This window comes from Narcine bancroftii, chromosome 3, assembly GCF_036971445.1.
Source record: "Narcine bancroftii isolate sNarBan1 chromosome 3, sNarBan1.hap1, whole genome shotgun sequence".
NCBI lineage: Eukaryota > Metazoa > Chordata > Chondrichthyes > Torpediniformes > Narcinidae > Narcine > Narcine bancroftii.
Genome location: NC_091471.1, coordinates 279,485,621 through 279,504,118, shown reverse-complemented (window position 1 = coordinate 279,504,118; position 18,498 = coordinate 279,485,621). Strand labels below are relative to the sequence as shown.

At 40.3% G+C, this 18,498-nt stretch overlaps 1 protein-coding gene across 10 annotated transcripts in view; it reads right to left on the bottom strand.

Annotated features, from left to right (window-relative positions):
- mad1l1 (mitotic arrest deficient 1 like 1) overlaps nt 1-18,498 on the bottom strand; it is a 1,066,498-nt gene that overhangs the window by 828,204 nt on the left and 219,796 nt on the right. For all 10 annotated transcript variants that reach the window (XM_069928298.1, XM_069928297.1, XM_069928299.1 and 7 more), the window contains exon 12: nt 14,682-14,826. In XM_069928298.1, the coding sequence (XP_069784399.1) occupies nt 14,682-14,826 (145 nt within the window). The remainder of the gene's footprint in view (nt 1-14,681; nt 14,827-18,498) is intronic.

Genomic DNA, 18,498 nt, shown 5'->3' with positions numbered 1-18,498 from the left:
ATAAATGAAACTACAACTAATAAAATCCCTGAATATCAAGGTAACACATTACATCCTTACATGCTATTTGGAAGTATGTCAATATCCAAGGACAAATGCATCAAAGGATTATGTTCCACAAAGAATAAGCTACAGAATATTTTGTACTTAACTAGTCATTCACTGAATCTATTCAAAATGAGAAGAACAGATTTTAACCTTGATGATGACGACTTCGTTCTCATTTGTAGTGAAACATGGATCAGCTGATAAAGAGGAAATGGGGAAGGGTCGAGAAAAATGGCTTAAAGAAATGGCCATCACAAGCCAGATCTCCAAGATATTAGGAGAAAGAGAATTTATACTACTACATACTATCAGACTTTGGGAAACACAGTTAGAGCAACTCTATTACACCGCCAGGGAGCCGTGTTCAAATCTGGCACTTCCTATGACTGCATGGATTTCATTCAGTTTCATCCCACCCTCCAAAGTTTTACAGGGTTGTAGAGGGTTGGAGGTTAAATTATTTGGGGGGCACAGTCTCATGAGCTGGAAGGGACTATTGTCGTTCTGTCTGTCTAAATTTACAAAAATATTTATCACGGTTACTCTCTCCATCCTTAACACAAAGTGAGAGAGCACGTGGAGAATATAGTGCCTTCTGCACTCCCTGTCATAGTTTTATTTACATTTTCCACCCGCCCCCCCCCACCCCCAAAATTAATTCTGCCTCCCCTTCTTTGCTGCATTTGGTATGTCGCATGGTGCAGGGAAAAATTAAGTTAGGTTAAGAGAATTTCTGAAACAACACAGTCAAGATTTGGTCCCTAAACCTGCATCATTCTCCTATTATCACTGTCCATACGATTGCTCAAATCTTATCTCTTTCAACTGGCCATTGCCACCCAAGTTCAAATTCGACCCCTTCATTGACAGGCTTTGTTCTCCTAGTCATTGACCAAAAGCATCAACCCGATTTTTCTCTACAAGGTGCTTCTGAGTATTTCCAGTGCTTTCATTTCTTTTCAAACCTCCTTTAAATCCCTTGAACTAATTTAATTGCCATTCATTCAGTCTTAACCCAAAAGCATTTCTCCATATCCCCGAACCTCAATGTTCCTGGAGAGATGGTGAAGGATAAGGACTTTACTCTTGCCTCCTCTATCTTCCTATCTGTCCATCCAAAAGGCTCCAATAAGATTCAAAGTTCACCTCATTAAAATCAATTTAGAGTCAAGAAAAAAATCCCCTCCTTTCTAAATTTATTCCATTTCAACTATTCTAACCTTTAACAATCCAAGTGATTGACATCAAATTTTTATTTCGACCTCATTTCTTAACCTTTGTTAACTTGTGACCCTCAGCCCCTCTCACATAATCTAAAGATTACAGAACTCAAATTTCCAAAAACAACTGACACAGGATTTTTTTTCTCTCCACATAGGCCAAGATTGTTTTTTAAGATGTTCCCTTGGTAAAGTCTTTGAAATTGTGCAAGTTAATACCATGAAAATAATAAATGATAACACATCATTCTTCAAACCTGAAACAAATATGGCAAAAAGTAAAGAGTGCAAGAAAAATTATCCTGCACGTTTGGCATAACAGTTAGCGCCATTCTGTTACAGCACCAACCATCGGGACCGGGGTTCGACTCCTGTGCTGTACGTTCTCCCCATGTCTGTGTGAGTTTTTCCCTGGGGGATCTGTTTCCTCCCACCATTCAAAATGTTCTGATGGGGTAGGTTCATGGGGTGTAATTGGGCAGAGCGGGCTCATGGGCCAAAATAGCCTGTTACCATAATATTTTTTTTAATTAAAACCTCCCAACTATATTTTTAAAATATGAAAGTTATCTAAAATGTCTCAATTCCTTACTGGGTCAGGAACCGGAGTTTCTCCAACAAAATACAATTATTAACATTTCTTTACATTAATATTGTTTAGAATCAACCAATGATGCAGTAAAAAAAAAATTGGTAACTCAATTTGGAACATTAAGTATGATGATTAGTGTTGGGAGGAAGGACCTAGTGTCACCAGCATGTGCCAGTTATTTAAGGACCAACTAATGAAGGTCCAGGACCAGCATGTCCCAATGCAGAGAAAGGATAAGAATGGCAAGGCATGAGGAATTGACAAGAGCTTGATCAGGAAGAAAAAGGAGGCAAATGTAAGGTTCGTGAAGCTACAGTCAAACAGGGCCCAGAAGGAATATAAAGTGCAGCAAAGATCTCCACCAGGGAATTAGGAAGCCCAAAGGGGGCCATGAGATGTCCTTGGCTAGCAGGATTAAATAAAATCTCATGGCATTTTATGCTTAGATCAAAATCAAAAGGATAACTATGACCAGGGCAGACTATTCAAGGATAAAGGAAAGAGTTTATACTGAGAGTCAGAGGTACTAACTGAGCATTCATCAGGTCAGAGACAGTGATAGGAGGCATAGCGTGGTGGTTGCTCATGTATTAAGGCATTTTAAGATGAAAGAAAGGGATACTGTTGGATTTCTTTAGCAGCATTTAAGGTAGACAAGTGCCCTGGACTTGATGGGATATCCCCAGTTATTGAATGTGAAGAGATTGCTGGGGCCTCGACAAATATTTTTGCATCCTCAGGAGAGGATAACAGAATAATCCAGAAAATTATAGCCCAGAAAGCCTCACGCGAGTGGAGGAGAAACTATTGGAAAAAAAATTAGATTTAAGCACATCTGGAAAGTCAAGGGCAGATTAGGTTGAGTCAAAGTGGCTTTGTGAGGGCCAGGCCATGATGAATTAATGTGCTTGAGTAGTTTTAAGGAGGTAACAAAGACTATTGTTGAGGGTAGGGCAGTGTACTTGGAATTTAGTAAGACGTTTGACAAGATCCCTCATGGTAGACTGATTCAGGAGGTGCAGATGCATGGGATCCATGAGGAGTTGATAGTCTGGGTACAAAATAAGCAGATCAAGAGAAGACAAAGGATAGTCAGGGAAGGCTGTTATTCAGGGTGAAGGCCTTTGACCAGTGGTGTTCAGCAGGGATCAGTGTTGGGACCCCTATTGTTTGTGATATACAAAATTATTTGGATGAGAAAGCCGAGAGTTTGCAAAGAATACAACAGGAAATTAATAGATGTGGACAGATAAATTAGCAGATGGAATTTAATCTGGACAAATATAACCGTAACTTATACAATTAATGGGCACCTCAACATGGTTATCCAACATGGATAACCTCAACATGGTTATCCAACTGCACGAAAACCAACAAGGTCGGGTCAGATACAGCAATGAGCTCTCTGAACCCTTCTCCATTGACAACGGCGTGAAGCAAGGCTGCGTCCTCACACCAACCCTCTTTACTATCTTCTTCAGCATGATGCTGAAACACGCCATGAAAGACCTCAACAATGAAGACGCTGTTTACATCCGGTACCGCACGGATGGCAGTCTCTTCAATCTGAGATGCCTGCAAGGTCGCACCAAGACACAAGAGCAACTTGTCCGTGAACTACTCTTTGCAGACGATGCCGCTTTAGTTGCCCATTCAGAGCCAGCTCTCCAGCGCATGACGTCCTGTTTTGCGGAAACTACCAAAATGTTTGGCCTGGAAGTCAGCCTGAAGAAAACTGAGGTCCTCCATCAGCCAGCTCCCCACCATGACCACTAGCCCCCCCCACATCTCCATCGGGCACACAGAACTCAAAACGGTCAACCAGTTTACCTACCTCGGCTGCACCATTTCATCTGATGAAAGAAATAGAAAACAGACTCGCCAAGGCAAATAGCACCTTTGGAAGACTACACAAAAGAGTCTGGAAAAACAACCACCTGAAGAAACACACAAAGATCAGTGTGTACAGAGCCGTTGTCATACCCACGCTCCTGTTCGGCTCCGAATCAGGGGTCCTCTACCGGTATCACCTACGGCTCTTAGAACGCTTCCATCCGCGCTGTCTCCACTCCATCCTCAACATTCATTGGAATGACTTCATCACCAACATCAAAGTACTCGAGCTGGCGGAGTCCGCAAGCATCGAATCCATGCTGCTGAAGACCCAACTGCGCTGGGTGGGTCACATCTCCAGAATGGAGGACCATCGCCTTCCCAAGATCGTGTTCTATGGCGAGCTCTCCACTGGCCACCAAGACAGAGGTGCACCAAAGAAGAGGTACAAGGATTGCTTAAAGAAATCTCTTGGTGCATGGGGGGGGGGGGGAGAAAATGACACTGTATATATTTGAAAAGGAAAATGTATGTATCATGGTCAATGTGGTTTATGGTGTGAAAAATAAAAAAATTTTAAAAAAAAAGAAATCTCTTGGTGCCTACCACATTGACCACCGCCAGTGGGCTGATCTCACCTCCAACCGTGCATCTTGGCGCCTCACAGTTCGGCGGGCAGCAACCTCCTTTGAAGAAGACCGCAGAGCCCACCTCACTGACAAAAGACAAAGGAGGAAAAACCCAACACCCAACCCCAACCAACCAATTTTCCCTTGCAACCGCTGCAACCGTGCCTGCCTGTCCCGCATCGGACTTGTCAGTCACCAACGAGCCTGCAGCAGACGTGGACATACCCCTCCGTAAATCTTCGTCCGCGAAGCCAAGCCAAAGAGAAAGAGAAGAGACAGAGAGGTACGCTGTCTCACTTCCCCTCTTTGAGAGAGTTCAAAGAAGCACACAATCAGATCAATTTCGAGCATTTACAGTGTGCAATCATTGCAATGCAAACTGCATTTAGGGAAAGATTCTGAGAGTTCAGAGATGAAAAAAACATTTTTTCCTTCCCTGTCACTCCCGTAAACATCGATTTATCCCTGTTGAATATGACTGAATTTACAGATGTAAGTCAACCCGATCTTGAGATCAAACTGGCTGATATAGCTGACAAAGACTTATGGGTGTTTAAGTTCTGAAGCTTGACAGCTGATCTTGAAGATGTTGCTCGTCAGAAGGCCATTATTGCTCAGAAGCACAAATGGAGTGAAAATGAAAACCTCCCCAAACTGGACAATCGTGTTCAAATCATGGAAATCAATTCCCGACCCTTATATGAACATGAAAAAATATGCATTCGGAGTCCTGTCGATCATTGGATCCACATACTTATGCGAGCAGGTTTTCTCCAGCATGAAAAACATACAAAGCAAACATCGCTCATGCCTCACGGATGACAGCATGTAATCCTATGTGAAGATCAAGGTGACGTCTTCCAGCCCTGATATTGATCAGCTGTGCAGCGAGGTTCAGGAGCAGAAGTCACATTAACCAGGTGAAAGAAATCATATAATGAGTTATTATTTTGCAAATATATATTTTTATATTGGACCCTGAACTGATGTAGTTGTGTTTTATATTTAGGTTGGCGGTTGACTGCTATAGATATGCGACTGAGGAAATCAAAATATGACGGCAACCTTCAGAATAAAATACAAACTGGGATTTTTTTGTTTGCTCTTTTAAATTAAAGTGAATATTTTTTTTTAAATCCACAAATAAGGGTTGTCTCAAACAGGCCCGCATTGTGTATTTTATTTAAAACTTATACATGCCGGTGTCTTTTTTTTAAAGAGTTCAAAAGAATTTGTTGTTTTGCTTTGTTACAAACAGAAGTAAAATGTCAGTCATTTTCTGTTTGTAGTTCCTTTATTTCATAAATGTAACAAATTATAATCTTTATATGCATAAGTGTAATGAAACTATATCTGCGGTGTTTTCTTCATTTTAGGGATCAAACTGGTTTTGCGGCTCCAGATGGATTTTATTTGGTGGGAAACAGGCCCAAATGGCTCTTGTAATGCTGAAGGTAGCAGATCCCTGAACTAGAGGGACTCAGCAGGTCAGGTAGCATCCCTCAACAGAATTGGTCAATCAATCAACATTTGAGTTGTGATCTTTTAACAAGTAGGTCAGGGTGATACCAAGTATTTCAAAGGAATATTTAAAAAAATATGAAATCCTGGTAAACCACTTCTGTCCCCTTTCCCAAACCTCCTTTGAAGGGAGATTCCAATTATTTTATTCCAGTGCAGCTTAACCAGTTTTATATCATTGCTAAGGACCTCCTTAAAAGGGCTATAACCTTCATAATCTTCGTAATTTCCGTCATTATGCCAATGCACTCAGATTTTTATTTCGTCCATATATACACCTTATTTCATTGAGAGGGAAAGGACAAATTGATTTAAAAATGTATTTTATATCCATGTGTCTATCTTTAAACTCTTAAATACTACTATTGTACCTGCATCCACCACGACCCCTGGCAGCCCATTCCAGGCACCTTCACTCTCTGTGCAAAATATTTGCCCCACATATTTCCTTTCAATTTCCTCTCCCTCACTTAAACCACATATCCTCTGGAGTGCAATGCTTTTGCCCTGAGGAAATGATTCTGACTGTCCACCACATCAATACCTCTCATGATTTTATTCATCTCTATCAGGTCACCCCTCAGCCTCCTACCCTCCAGAGTAAACAATCTAAGTTTATCCAGTCTCTCCCCATAACACATCCCCTCTAAATCAGGCAACATCCTGGTAAATCTCTTCTCTATCTTTTCCAAAGTCTCCTATGAAGGAGTGATCACAATTACATTATTCTAGGGCAGGGATGTCAAACTCAAATTCACGGAGGGCCAAAATTAAAAACTTGGACTAAGTCGAGGGCTGAACTAAATATTTATTGAAAGTTTAACATTACATATGTTGAAAGAAGAGAAAACATGCAGATGTTGTTGAAAATTTTCAATAAATATTTAGTTCGGCCCTCGACTTAGTCCAAGTTTTTAATTTTGGCCCTCCGTGAATTTGAGTTTGACACCCCTGCTTTAGGAGGATAATGTTACAAGTCAGGAGTAGGTAGCTCAAGTTCACCCTTTGCTTGACCTGAGGGAAACATATTTGGTCCCTGTGGAGATGTAGTCAGCATTCACAAGCTGTGTCCATTTTGGCCTGCATCAGGACTCAGCATTTCCTTCTCACTCCTCAGGCTCTAGGCCTCTATTCACCCTCGACCCACCATCCCTCTACCTGACCAGTCCTTTACCCAACCTCTACTCACCCCTCACTCCACTCGCTCTTCCTCTACCCACCCCATCCTATACACGCCCCTCTACTGCCTCTCCCCTCAACCTGTTCCTCCCTCTACCCGTCTCTCACCCTCTAATCACCCCTCCCCTACTCACCCTGCCCCTCCCCTTTTACCTCTTCCCTATCCACCCCTCCTTCTACTCATCCCTCCCTCTAACTGCCCCTCGCACCACCATAACTTCCCCTGCCCATTACTCCTCACCTACACCCTCTGCCCACCCCTGCTTACCCACCCACTCAGGCCCAGCGCGCTGCCGATCAGCCTTTGCGGACAGCCACCATCTCTGTCTTCACGTGCAGGACTGAACCAGCCGTCCCTGGGGTCCACGCGGGTGCAAGCGCTGAAGGCCGTGGCGACCGGGAGAAGTGCGCTCGCACTGTGGAAGGGCCGTCCGGAGCCAGTCGCGCGGGGCTCGCGCTGCCCGGGGGCCGTGCGCAGCCTGCCATGTCCGTCGCGCCGACAGGAAATCACAGGCGCTCACCCATCCGCCGCACCGCTCGACAGGTGGGAAAAGTGACTGGTTGTGCGGGGAGCCTTCCAACTGACTTGCCGGCTGATGACATCGACAGACTTCTCGTGTTACAATTTCTCGTGTTACAATGGGGAAGGATGTGCAATGAAGGGGGAGGATGGTGGGGGTGACATTACCAAAAAACAGCATCGGCTCTCGCTGCAGGGCGGGCCACCTCTAATACATTTTTGAAATGATCTTGCGGGCCAAATATAATTATATCGCGAGCCAAATTTGGCCCGCGGGCCAGAGTTTGACATGTGTGTTCTAGGGCAACCGAACCAAAGTTTTTTTTTATTTGCTGCAATGGACCTCCTTCAAGGGGAAAAAAAAATCACATGAACCACATCTTCATTATATACATCATTATATGAATGCATTAGGATATTTACCTGGACTGTACGCTCTCTTTAAGGCTCTTTGTTTCATTTGGACACCAAGAGAAAGGTGAAACTGATTTAAAAAATACACTGCATGAGCCAGTACAAGTGATGCGAATTCCTGACAAGTCCAGAAGTACTTAGAATGATATGGTAATGTGTATGACATGACCTGCTACTGATTTTCTTTAGAGAACTTCGTCTGTAGGATTTATATGTTAGACTCAATAAAAATATTTTAAAAATAACTAAATGGCAAAGATAAGTCACCTGAAATGAATAAGACACACAATGCCAGAATATTTCTGACATTGTGGTGACATCTCAAATCACTATCCATAAATAACAGGAAGGGGAGCATAAACAGTTAGATACTTTCACAAAAGCACAAGTAGCTACATTGAAAACAGAATCAAGAAATATTGTTTTATTTATTAACATTCCTTTATTTATTATTTATCAACAGGAAAAGGAGATGAAGATGAAATCTACAAGTCAGCTTGTGGATTTCAATGAACTGAAAAATAACAAACCTACTGAAGGAGCAGCATCAGCGGGAGAAAAATAATGCTGCTTGGCCTGCTGTCCCTCCAACAGATTATCTTGAACTGCAGATTAACGCTGCTTGGCCTGCTGAGTTCCTCCAGCAGATAATCTTGAACTGCAGATTAACGCTGCTTGGCCTGCTGTTCCTCCAGAAGATTATCTTGAACTGCAGATTAACGCTGCTTGGCCTGCTGTTCCTCCAGCAGATTACTTTGAACTGCAGATTAACGCTGCTTGGCCTGCTGTTCCTCCAGCAGATTATCTTGAACTGCAGATAAACGCTGCTTGGCCTGCTGTTCCTCCAGCAGATTATTTTGAACTGCAGATTAACGCTGCTTGGCCTGCTGTTCCTCCAGCAGATTATTTTGAACTGCAGATTAACGCTGCTTGGCCTGCTGAGTCCCTCCAGCAGATTATTTTGAACTGCAGATTAACGCTGCTTGGCCTGCTGTTCCTCCAGCAGATTATCTTGAACTGCATATTAACGCTGCTTGGCCTGCTGTCCCTCCAGCAGATTATTTTGAACTGCAGATTAACGCTGCTTGGCCTGCTGAGTTCCTCCAGCAGATTATCTTGAACTGCAGATTAACGCTGCTTGGCCTGCTGTTCCTCCAGCAGATTATCTTGAACTGCAGATTAACGCTGCTTGGCCTGCTGTCCCTCCAACAGATTATCTTGAACTGCAGATTAACGCTGCTTGGCCTGCTGAGTTCCTCCAGCAGATTATCTTGAACTGCAGATTAACGCTGCTTGGCCTGCTGTTCCTCCAGCAGATTATCTTGAACTGCAGATTAACGCTGCTTGGCCTGCTGAGTCCCTCCAGCAGATTATTTTGAACTGCATATTAACGCTGCTTGGCCTGCTGTTCCTCCAGCAGATTATCTTGAACTGCATATTAACGCTGCTTGGCCTGCTGTTCCTCCAGCAGATTATTTTGAACTGCAGATTAACGCTGCTTGGCCTGCTGTTCCTCCAGCAGATTATCTTGAACTGCATATTAACGCTGCTTGGCCTGCTGTTCCTCCAGCAGATTATCTTGAACTGCAGATTAACGCTGCTTGGCCTGCTGAGTCCCTCCAGCAGATAATCTTGAACTGCAGATTAACGCTGCTTGGCCTGCTGTTCCTCCAGAAGATTATCTTGAACTGCAGATTAACGCTGCTTGGCCTGCTGTTCCTCCAGCAGATTATCTTGAACTGCAGATAAACGCTGCTTGGCCTGCTGTTCCTCCAGCAGATTATTTTGAACTGCAGATTAACGCTGCTTGGCCTGCTGTTCCTCCAGCAGATTATTTTGAACTGCAGATTAACGCTGCTTGGCCTGCTGTTCCTCCAGCAGATTATTTTGAACTGCAGATTAACGCTGCTTGGCCTGCTGAGTCCCTCCAGCAGATTATCTTGAACTGAGATTAACGTTGCTTGGCCTGCTGTTCCTCCAGCAGATTATCTTGAACTGCAGATTAACGCTGCTTGGCCTCCTGAGTCCCTCCAGCAGATTATCTTGAACTGAGATTAACGTTGCTTGGCCTGCTGTTCCTCCAGCAGATTATCTTCAACTGCAGATTAACGCTGCTTGGCCTGCTGAGTCCCTCCAGCAGATTATCTTGAACTGAGATTAACGTTGCTTGGCCTGCTGTTCCTCCAGCAGATTATCTTCAACTGCAGATTAACGCTGCTTGGCCTCCTGAGTCCCTCCAGCTGATTATCTTCAACTGCAGATTAACGCTGCTTGGCCTGCTGAGTCCCTCCAGCAGATTATCTTGAACTGAGATTAACGTTGCTTAGCCTGCTGTTCCTCCAGCAGATTATCTTCAACTGCAGATTAACGCTGCTTGGCCTCCTGAGTCCCTCCAGCAGATTATCTTCAACTGCAGATTAACGCTGCTTGGCCTCCTGAGTTCCTCCAGCAGATTATCTTTAGTTTTGGATCCCAGCATCTGCAGTCTCCTGTGAGTCAAACAGAATCTTCTACCGCATCAGTCATTTGCTAATTGGAAATAAAATTTTGAATTGTCTATTAATAACTCTGTTGCACAACTTGCAAATAGACAATCAATTTGCAAAAAAAAACAACCTGGCATTTTATGAAAGACATGCAGAGGGGGAAAAGCATATTTGAGAATTGTTCATCACTGATCAGAATCAGAATCTATTGTCGTGAACATGTGTCACAAAATTTGTCGTTTTGCAGCAGCGTTATATAGGTACAGAATTGCCATAAATTATTTTTTTTAAATATAAATAAATTACTGCAAAATAAGAGACAAAGTGAGATAGTGCCTGCAGGGCTGGTGCCAGACTACTTTGCGTCCTAGGAAAGGCCGATTACTTGCACCCCCTCTCCCAAAAGAAAATTGCCATCTTCGATTTTCAAAAACCGATGTTTTGTAGAAAAAAAATGAAAGGACAAAACTTTAAACTGCTAAATTTATTTTTAATTGCAAGAATATATAATACATCAATCTTTGATTATATTTCTCAAATGCAAAAGAAAACATTTTGGCACACAAACCATTTTGAACTTTTGGGCACTCGGTAGAATGCAGATGTCCGCCAAGGGCATCACAACATTTAAAACCTTTTACTTCACATCTAAGAACCTTTTAAGGTTACTTGGTGTAACCAACCTGTCACTTTAGGACAATATTGTGCTAACAGTCAGTCAGAGAAACAAACAAAAAACAGATAAATAGGGTTATAAATGTAACCTCCTGGTCAGAGGTAATAATCTTGTGAAGTGTGTGGTTAAAATTTAAATCTCATAGAAGTTCAATTGCAGGCACATCAAGATCTCACCTGATTTTGTCACCAATTCAGTCAGATCAAGTGCTGATGCCTGGGCATGTTCAATTGATATAGATGCCAAACCAACTAGACTCTGTTGCAACATTGTTGAGCCTATGTGAGTTTTTATAAGTTTGAGCTTTGAGAAACTAGGTTCACCACTTGCCACTGATACTGGGCACATTACTGAGAAGGATCCATAGAAACATTGGGCACATTACCCAGGAATTGTTGTTGTGGTATGTAACAAAGTACTTCTTGTGGCATGGACATTGGAATTTTTCGAGCTTTTGCTATAAGTTTGCAACACAGATCTTTAGCATTACCTTTCTAAATTAAGGTAATTTACGTTTTTATTCTGAATAGATTATCCAAATTTCCAACACTGATGTAAAAGTTTCATATGACATGACTTTTCCTTCAAACTGCTATTTCCCTCTAAAGTCACAGCAGTACATCTAGAGCACAAGAAGGTGTTGAAACCCACAGTTGTTACACCACTTTGAAATTTTCATTTGTATAAATGTAATGAGAAAATGCCCGTGTATTTTCATGTCAGTAAGATTTGTTACATTCCATCCTCTGTGGCGTTCAGGTGCTGAAAGGCTCCTACTTTACCTGAGTCAGACCTTGCATTCAAAAAGATGTTTTGGTTCAGAGTTGAAACAGTAGGAGTTTGTCTTTTATTGGAAGCCATGGAAGGATCTCTGCAGTACCTGAAAATTATGCTTTGAAGTGAAACCTTTTGAATAACAGAGGATTTTTTTTGTTTCTTTTAATTCTCCAAGTAAATGACATGAAGCCATTTCTGCTTTCCAACAGGGACTCCAACATTTTTTATACTGGCTATAAAATGCTGGCCTGGCATTGTCGCTACTTTAACCACTCATCAATTACCATTTGACTTAGCTTTAATGTTTGTTCAAGGGAAATGGGTGGGGAATAACAACACTGAATGTGTCCAATCACTCTTTGGTTATGATGCATATACAAGGTTTGCCTGCATGTGGGAAAACCTCACCTTATATTCCATCTACTTTGTCCAAAGTGAAGTCCTTTTTCAGAAACATTCAAGCAATCGTCAAAAGAAATTTTAGTTTGAGCAGCGATACTTCCTTCTTGTGAAATTGACTGATTTTATTTTTATGATGACTGTTGCAGATACCAATGATACCATTCCATTTTGCCCTGGAATGATGCAGTTTCTCTTTAACCAATATTTGCAAAAGTTTAAATTTGAGCATAGAATTTCCACTATATTACACATCCCATGAATCTACTAGAAAGTCAGGTTTAAAGATAGACACATGGATATAAAGTCAGATGTGAAACTGATGGTTTAGATTTGGGTTTAAACGATTCAATACTTGATCTCATTATGCCATCTATTAATATCAATCATATTTGTATCTTTCCATGTACTAGCAATACATTTTTTTCGCTACGGATAAAGCTAAATATACAAAAGCAAGCTGAAATTTATTTAATCCCACAAATATCGTTTAATAATGGAAAAAATTATGTATGTTTTGCATGATAATTATAATTTTTAAATTAATAAGTGGCTGTTATATTGATTCGATTTTAATATGTATATTTAACTTTTTTTTAAATATCCTTTTTTTTTCTTTTTTTATGGCTCTCCTTAGGAGAGTTGGCTGAAGGGGGGGGGGAATTTGTTTTTTTTTCTCTCTTTCTTCTTTTTTTTTATATTTATAAAAAATGTTCATGTTTAATTGCTGTATATGTCATATGTTATTTGCTTTTTGAACGAATAAATAAAGTTTTAAAAAAAATGATTCAATACAATACAGTACCAGAAACTGGTTACTTAAACAATTGTCAGATTATTTTTGATATCAATTTGCTACAATTATGGTGCAGAATAAATTCACCCACATATTATCAAACAAAACATCCAACTCACCAATAGAAAACTGCAGTTCAAGTGAATGTGTCATTATTAATATTAATAGACCTAAGTTTCTTTTGAAATTAGATTTAATTCACTCTCATCCCCTCCCCAATCACGTGGTTAAGAAAAATCAAGAGACGCTTCCAACAAACGATGTATATTTTGCACGCCTAATGTTGCGGGATATATTGTGACGCCCTGCACTTCCAGTCCAGCATCTTTTTTTGCACTGGATTTGTTTGACTCCTAGCTGAATAGTTGCCTCTTTGCTTTCCTATCCTGCCTTGCTCTGGGATTCTGTGGCTCCAGAGTTATTCAAATCCATAGCACACGCATCAGCCGGCACTCGCGCATGCGCCCAAGAATAAAGATGGCCGCAGCCAGACAACGGATCCCGGAATGGTAACTGATAAAGTAAGTACACTTTTGCACATTTGGCCCCTACACACCAGGGGTCTGGCCATCCTGACTGCCCCCCTCTGAGGTCTGCGCCCTAGGCGGCCGCCTAGTGGTAATACTGGCCCTGAGTGTCTGTAATTCATTGTCCATTCAGAAATCTGATGGCGAAGGGGAAGAAGCTGTTTTTGTACCATTGGGTGTTTGTCCTATAACCCCTTCCAGAAAAGAGGGCCTCTATTCGGTTTCCTATAACTTTTATCTCGCAAACCAGAATCCTTGGTTTTTTTTTTTGCTTTAATTATATTCAATGGTCAAGACAGCTAAAACCTGTATTATCATTTTAGATTCTAGATAAATTACTTGTCTATAACATGGAATTAAATTGCTGACCATGAAAAAATAAGAGTAATTTAACTTTGCTGGCACAGATCTACAAAAGCCGGATCTTTTTTTGGTCAACATGGAAGTAATGGAAGATCAAACAAGTACAATTTAGATACTTTATACAGATTTCTGAAGTGGTATTTGATAAATTACAATATTGAAGGCTTTTGAAAACTAGAGCATGGAATGGTAGAAGAGATGAAGACCTGGGCAAGGTGCAGAAAGCAAAAGAAAAGGGTATGAGTTCACAGTATCAGAGATTAGGAAGAGAGAGAGTTGCCTCACCCACTTTACAGCTCTTTTTCTGCTCATCCCTTCAAAACCACCTTCTTAAATGACTGAACCATATTAATATTAGTTGGTCTTCAAAACGAACTACTTTATCTAGTTCTGTGAAAACGACAAGAGAACCTAGATGCACTCGGCAATATATGGCAGCAGCCATTCGAAGTAGAAAAATATGAGGGAAATTGTAATGTTTTAATTGGAGTGGGAAAGGGAACACTTGGTATGGAACCACGCACTTCATTACAAGATAGTGGCCAACACAAATGGGGTAAACTGAAAGACAACACAAATGGGGTAAACTGAAAGACAACACAAATGGGGTAAACTGAAAGCTGAATGTTTGCAAAGAATATAACATAATGCCTTGTTTAAGACAAAAGATCCCTCAGGCATACAATCAGCAACACCCATACCTTGATCAGTAGGATATTGCGTTTTTCCATACGTCGAGCATTGGCCTCATGTTGCTCCCGCTTCTTCTGTTCAGACAAAAGCTGGGTACGCACGTTCAAAACTTCATCTTGAAGCTGCCGTCTCGTTTTTTCCAACATTCGGGCACTAGAACACGACAGAAAAGATTAGAAAGGTTTTTGATCATTTTTTAAAAACTTTTATGTTCATGCAATGCTTTAAGGAATACAAAGCTCATTTTCAGTGACCTTTCCTTTACATGCTAAGTTTCTAAAAGCATAAATAAAAACAAGTAGTAAATGATTTGATCTCCACAGTACAATACAATAGTCGTTTACAAAATAGGATTGCCAGAAGCCTCAGAAAACCTTTCAAACTGAAAACCACAAATGGAGAATGGAGGAAGGCATTAGCTCATATAATTACAAAAAGAAAAGTAATTGATTGGTTCTCACACAATAAGCTGCTGGAGGTCACCTATTTCATCTTTACCAGCTCTCAGCAATGATAGTCTTAATTCAAATAGCCATGTTGGCAGCTGAAGTTTAAACAATGACAACCATCAGATTCTTTTTAAAGACCCAGTAGGCTTTCTTGCACAGGTGAAACAGTAATGGAGGAACTTCATTTCTTGAAACTTCTTCCTTTGGCAATGAACATATCTTTAAATTGAACAGATGATTTTCAGTTATCCAGAGTAATGGAGGAGAAGACATACATGTGTGTGGATATGGATGATGTAAAGCACAATAAAATGCATCAAAGGTTCACAATACTTAGCCCTGTTTTTATGAAAATAGTTGCCGCATTTGTTCATTCCATGACCTCTAACACTTGCAAATGTTGAAATATTTTATTATTCAAGGATACAGCATCGTGCTTCCCTATAAAACCAAGCAATCCACAATGCAGCTGAGACCTGCACTGGGATAAATGCAGTGATGTAAAATTGAATCTTCTACTTTTCCTTCACTTTTTCTAAATATGCTCTCTGTCTGGTCAGAGTGTACGGTGTCACTGTTGTAAAGCTCTTATCAAACCTCATGGTAATCAAAGATCAGCCACACTGCAATAGTTTTACCTTCATTTATTTGCCACACAACTTCTGCTTGGACAACTGCTAAAATGTTTCTTTCATTCAAATTTAGACATACATACAGCACGGTAACAGGTCATTTTGGCCCACGGGTCCATGCCGCCCAATTTACACCCAATTAACCTACATCCCGGTATGTTTTGAAGTGTGGGAAGAAACCAGAGCTCCCAGGGAAATCCCATGCAGATATGAGGAGAATGTATAAACTCCCTACAGACAGCGTGGGATTTGAACCCTGGCCCCAAACGCTGGCACTGTAAAGGCGTTGCCAAGTCATTACCTATGAAAATACTTTTCTCCATGATCTAGTGAATGTTTGGTTTCACTGCTCTCTATACTTTGGCCGCTCAGTAGATCACATCCAGAACAGTGAGCTCATTGCAGAAAGTTGTCAAATCACATTCTTCATTATATACCTGCAACAGTCTAAATGGATAATTGCTTTAAATGCATGTCACCACTCCATAGTCCAAAGTATGGGTTACAGAATGACATTTGGTTTCAAAGGTTTAATTAAAAAGTTACCATCTTCTGATGTAAAAATGAGTCATGGGCACAAGAAAGAACATGCTACATCTGCAGGAAAGCTCATTTTTGGCAAGCTCTTCAACTTGCACATAATGTAGGGAACAGATCATCGGTCAAAAATCCATAAGAAAAATGCCCTCCATCCATGATTATGTTCATTTGAAATAATATTCGTGGTTTTAATATTCCTTAAGAAATCTGCAGGCATTTTTTACTTCACAAAGTATGAATTTATGCAAGTCAGTTGCATTTGCAAAGCACGAATTCTGGTGTTTCCTTAATACAATTGCAGCCTGGAATCTATAATTTGGACTTGAATCCCAAGGACTTTGTCGTAAGAATTTTCAATGAAGACCAATTTTGTTTGCATTGTAAATTTGTTATAGATATTTAAAGAGCAGATTTTTCAATGTAAAATCAAAGCTTTTTAAAACTAATAGATGCTTATAAACTTCATATGGTTAACCTGTAAGCTGGCAAATCAAACGCTGGCTAATCAAGAGATGTCAGTGGTTTAAGATAAAACTTTAATTAAGGAAAACAAATGCAATATGTGAACATTTAAATACACCCATTAATCTTATGCCAAAACAGGAAACAAATAATAAGCATATGTTTTGCATAAATTCTTAAATAATGTTTAATAATTGAATCATGTTCATTCTTTTAGCCACCAATTAATAAGCATGTTAATTCATTATCCTCACAGGAAACAGTTTAAAGTGCATCCCTTTCAAACACTGGGAACTTGAGTTTCATCTTATGCAGTCTCCTTTGCATGGTTTGACAATGCATCAATATCTGTTGTTTCTCCCCTTTTTCTCTGTTCTACTGCAAGCCATTTACTGTCAGGATATTAAAGATGCAGGTTGGTGCATATAATAAACTTAATATTGAAGGAATTAAGATATCCACTTTCCAATAAGATTTGCATCTGTGGAATCTAGTACCTTTAGATGAATAACAATAACATGTCTGTCACGTTTTCACTTCACTGTGAGCTTTGTTAGTCTTCTTCACACAGCACCAATGAGAAATGTCCGCAGGACAGTTCTACAACTACAGTCAGAGTTAAACTCAGAAAATGTTTGTCTTAAAAACTATCAATCGCAATGAATGATTCTTTGTGATAAAAAAAATCTGCAGCTTCAAATAGCATTGGTTAGTGACATTTATTCACTTACACTGGAACTAAATGATAAGAAAGTTCTTATTACACGAATCATCGACTGCTCCAACTCCACAAAAAAGACTATCTGCATTACTATAATGCCACTTTTTTCTTGCCCTCTGGTAAGTGTGACTATCACTTTTTAATGTAATTTAATGTATACTTTTGTAGTTTTATTTCTAGGTATCTGTTAGAATTTATGAAAGTAAGAATTTCAATTCCTATTGTATAAGACTATAATTAATTATTATTAATATTGCTTGCACAAATAACTTTGCTGCCATTTCAAACGCCTTCCTTATGCAGCAGGCTGTCAAAATGCTCTTCCTGGAGGGTAAAATGGAATCCCACCAGTTCTACTGGTGAAACTATTATGTGCAACTCAATGATCAACTTTCTTTTTTAAAATAACAGTGATCCATTTTCTCCCATTTCTTCTATTCTATCCGGGCTAAGCACCAACTGCAATCAATTCACCCAAATGGCATCTTTCATAAATATCATCTTCAACCAAAAGGTACAAAAGTTGACAACGCGACAGATGGCTTCCCTTGAAAGTTCTCTCCTTTATGTCCGAAGGCATCCACTCAGCATCTCATTTGACCAAATGTCACGTTAATTAGTTACGAAAATGGGCAGAGCAAAAGCAGATGGAATTTAATCCTGAAAGGTATAAGATGTAACATTTTGGATTACAGGCAATAATGGCAGGCACTTTTAGAGCACTGAGAAATATGGGTACTCTGGCATAAATGTCTAAGATTCCCTGAAAGCCACAACATGTAGATAATTCAGTTGTCTTAATTAGCCAGGACATGGATGCAACATACTCAGAGAGCAGCAAAACAAAATTTCACCAAGACAGTGTTATATTTAAAATAATATTTTTATTATTAATTACTAATATAACACCTGATCTAACTTATCTAAACATCCCCCAACAATGTGCAACTATACTTAATGACAGTTTTGATACGAAGACTCTTAAATTGATCCAAATAAGTGATCACGAAGATGGTGGGAG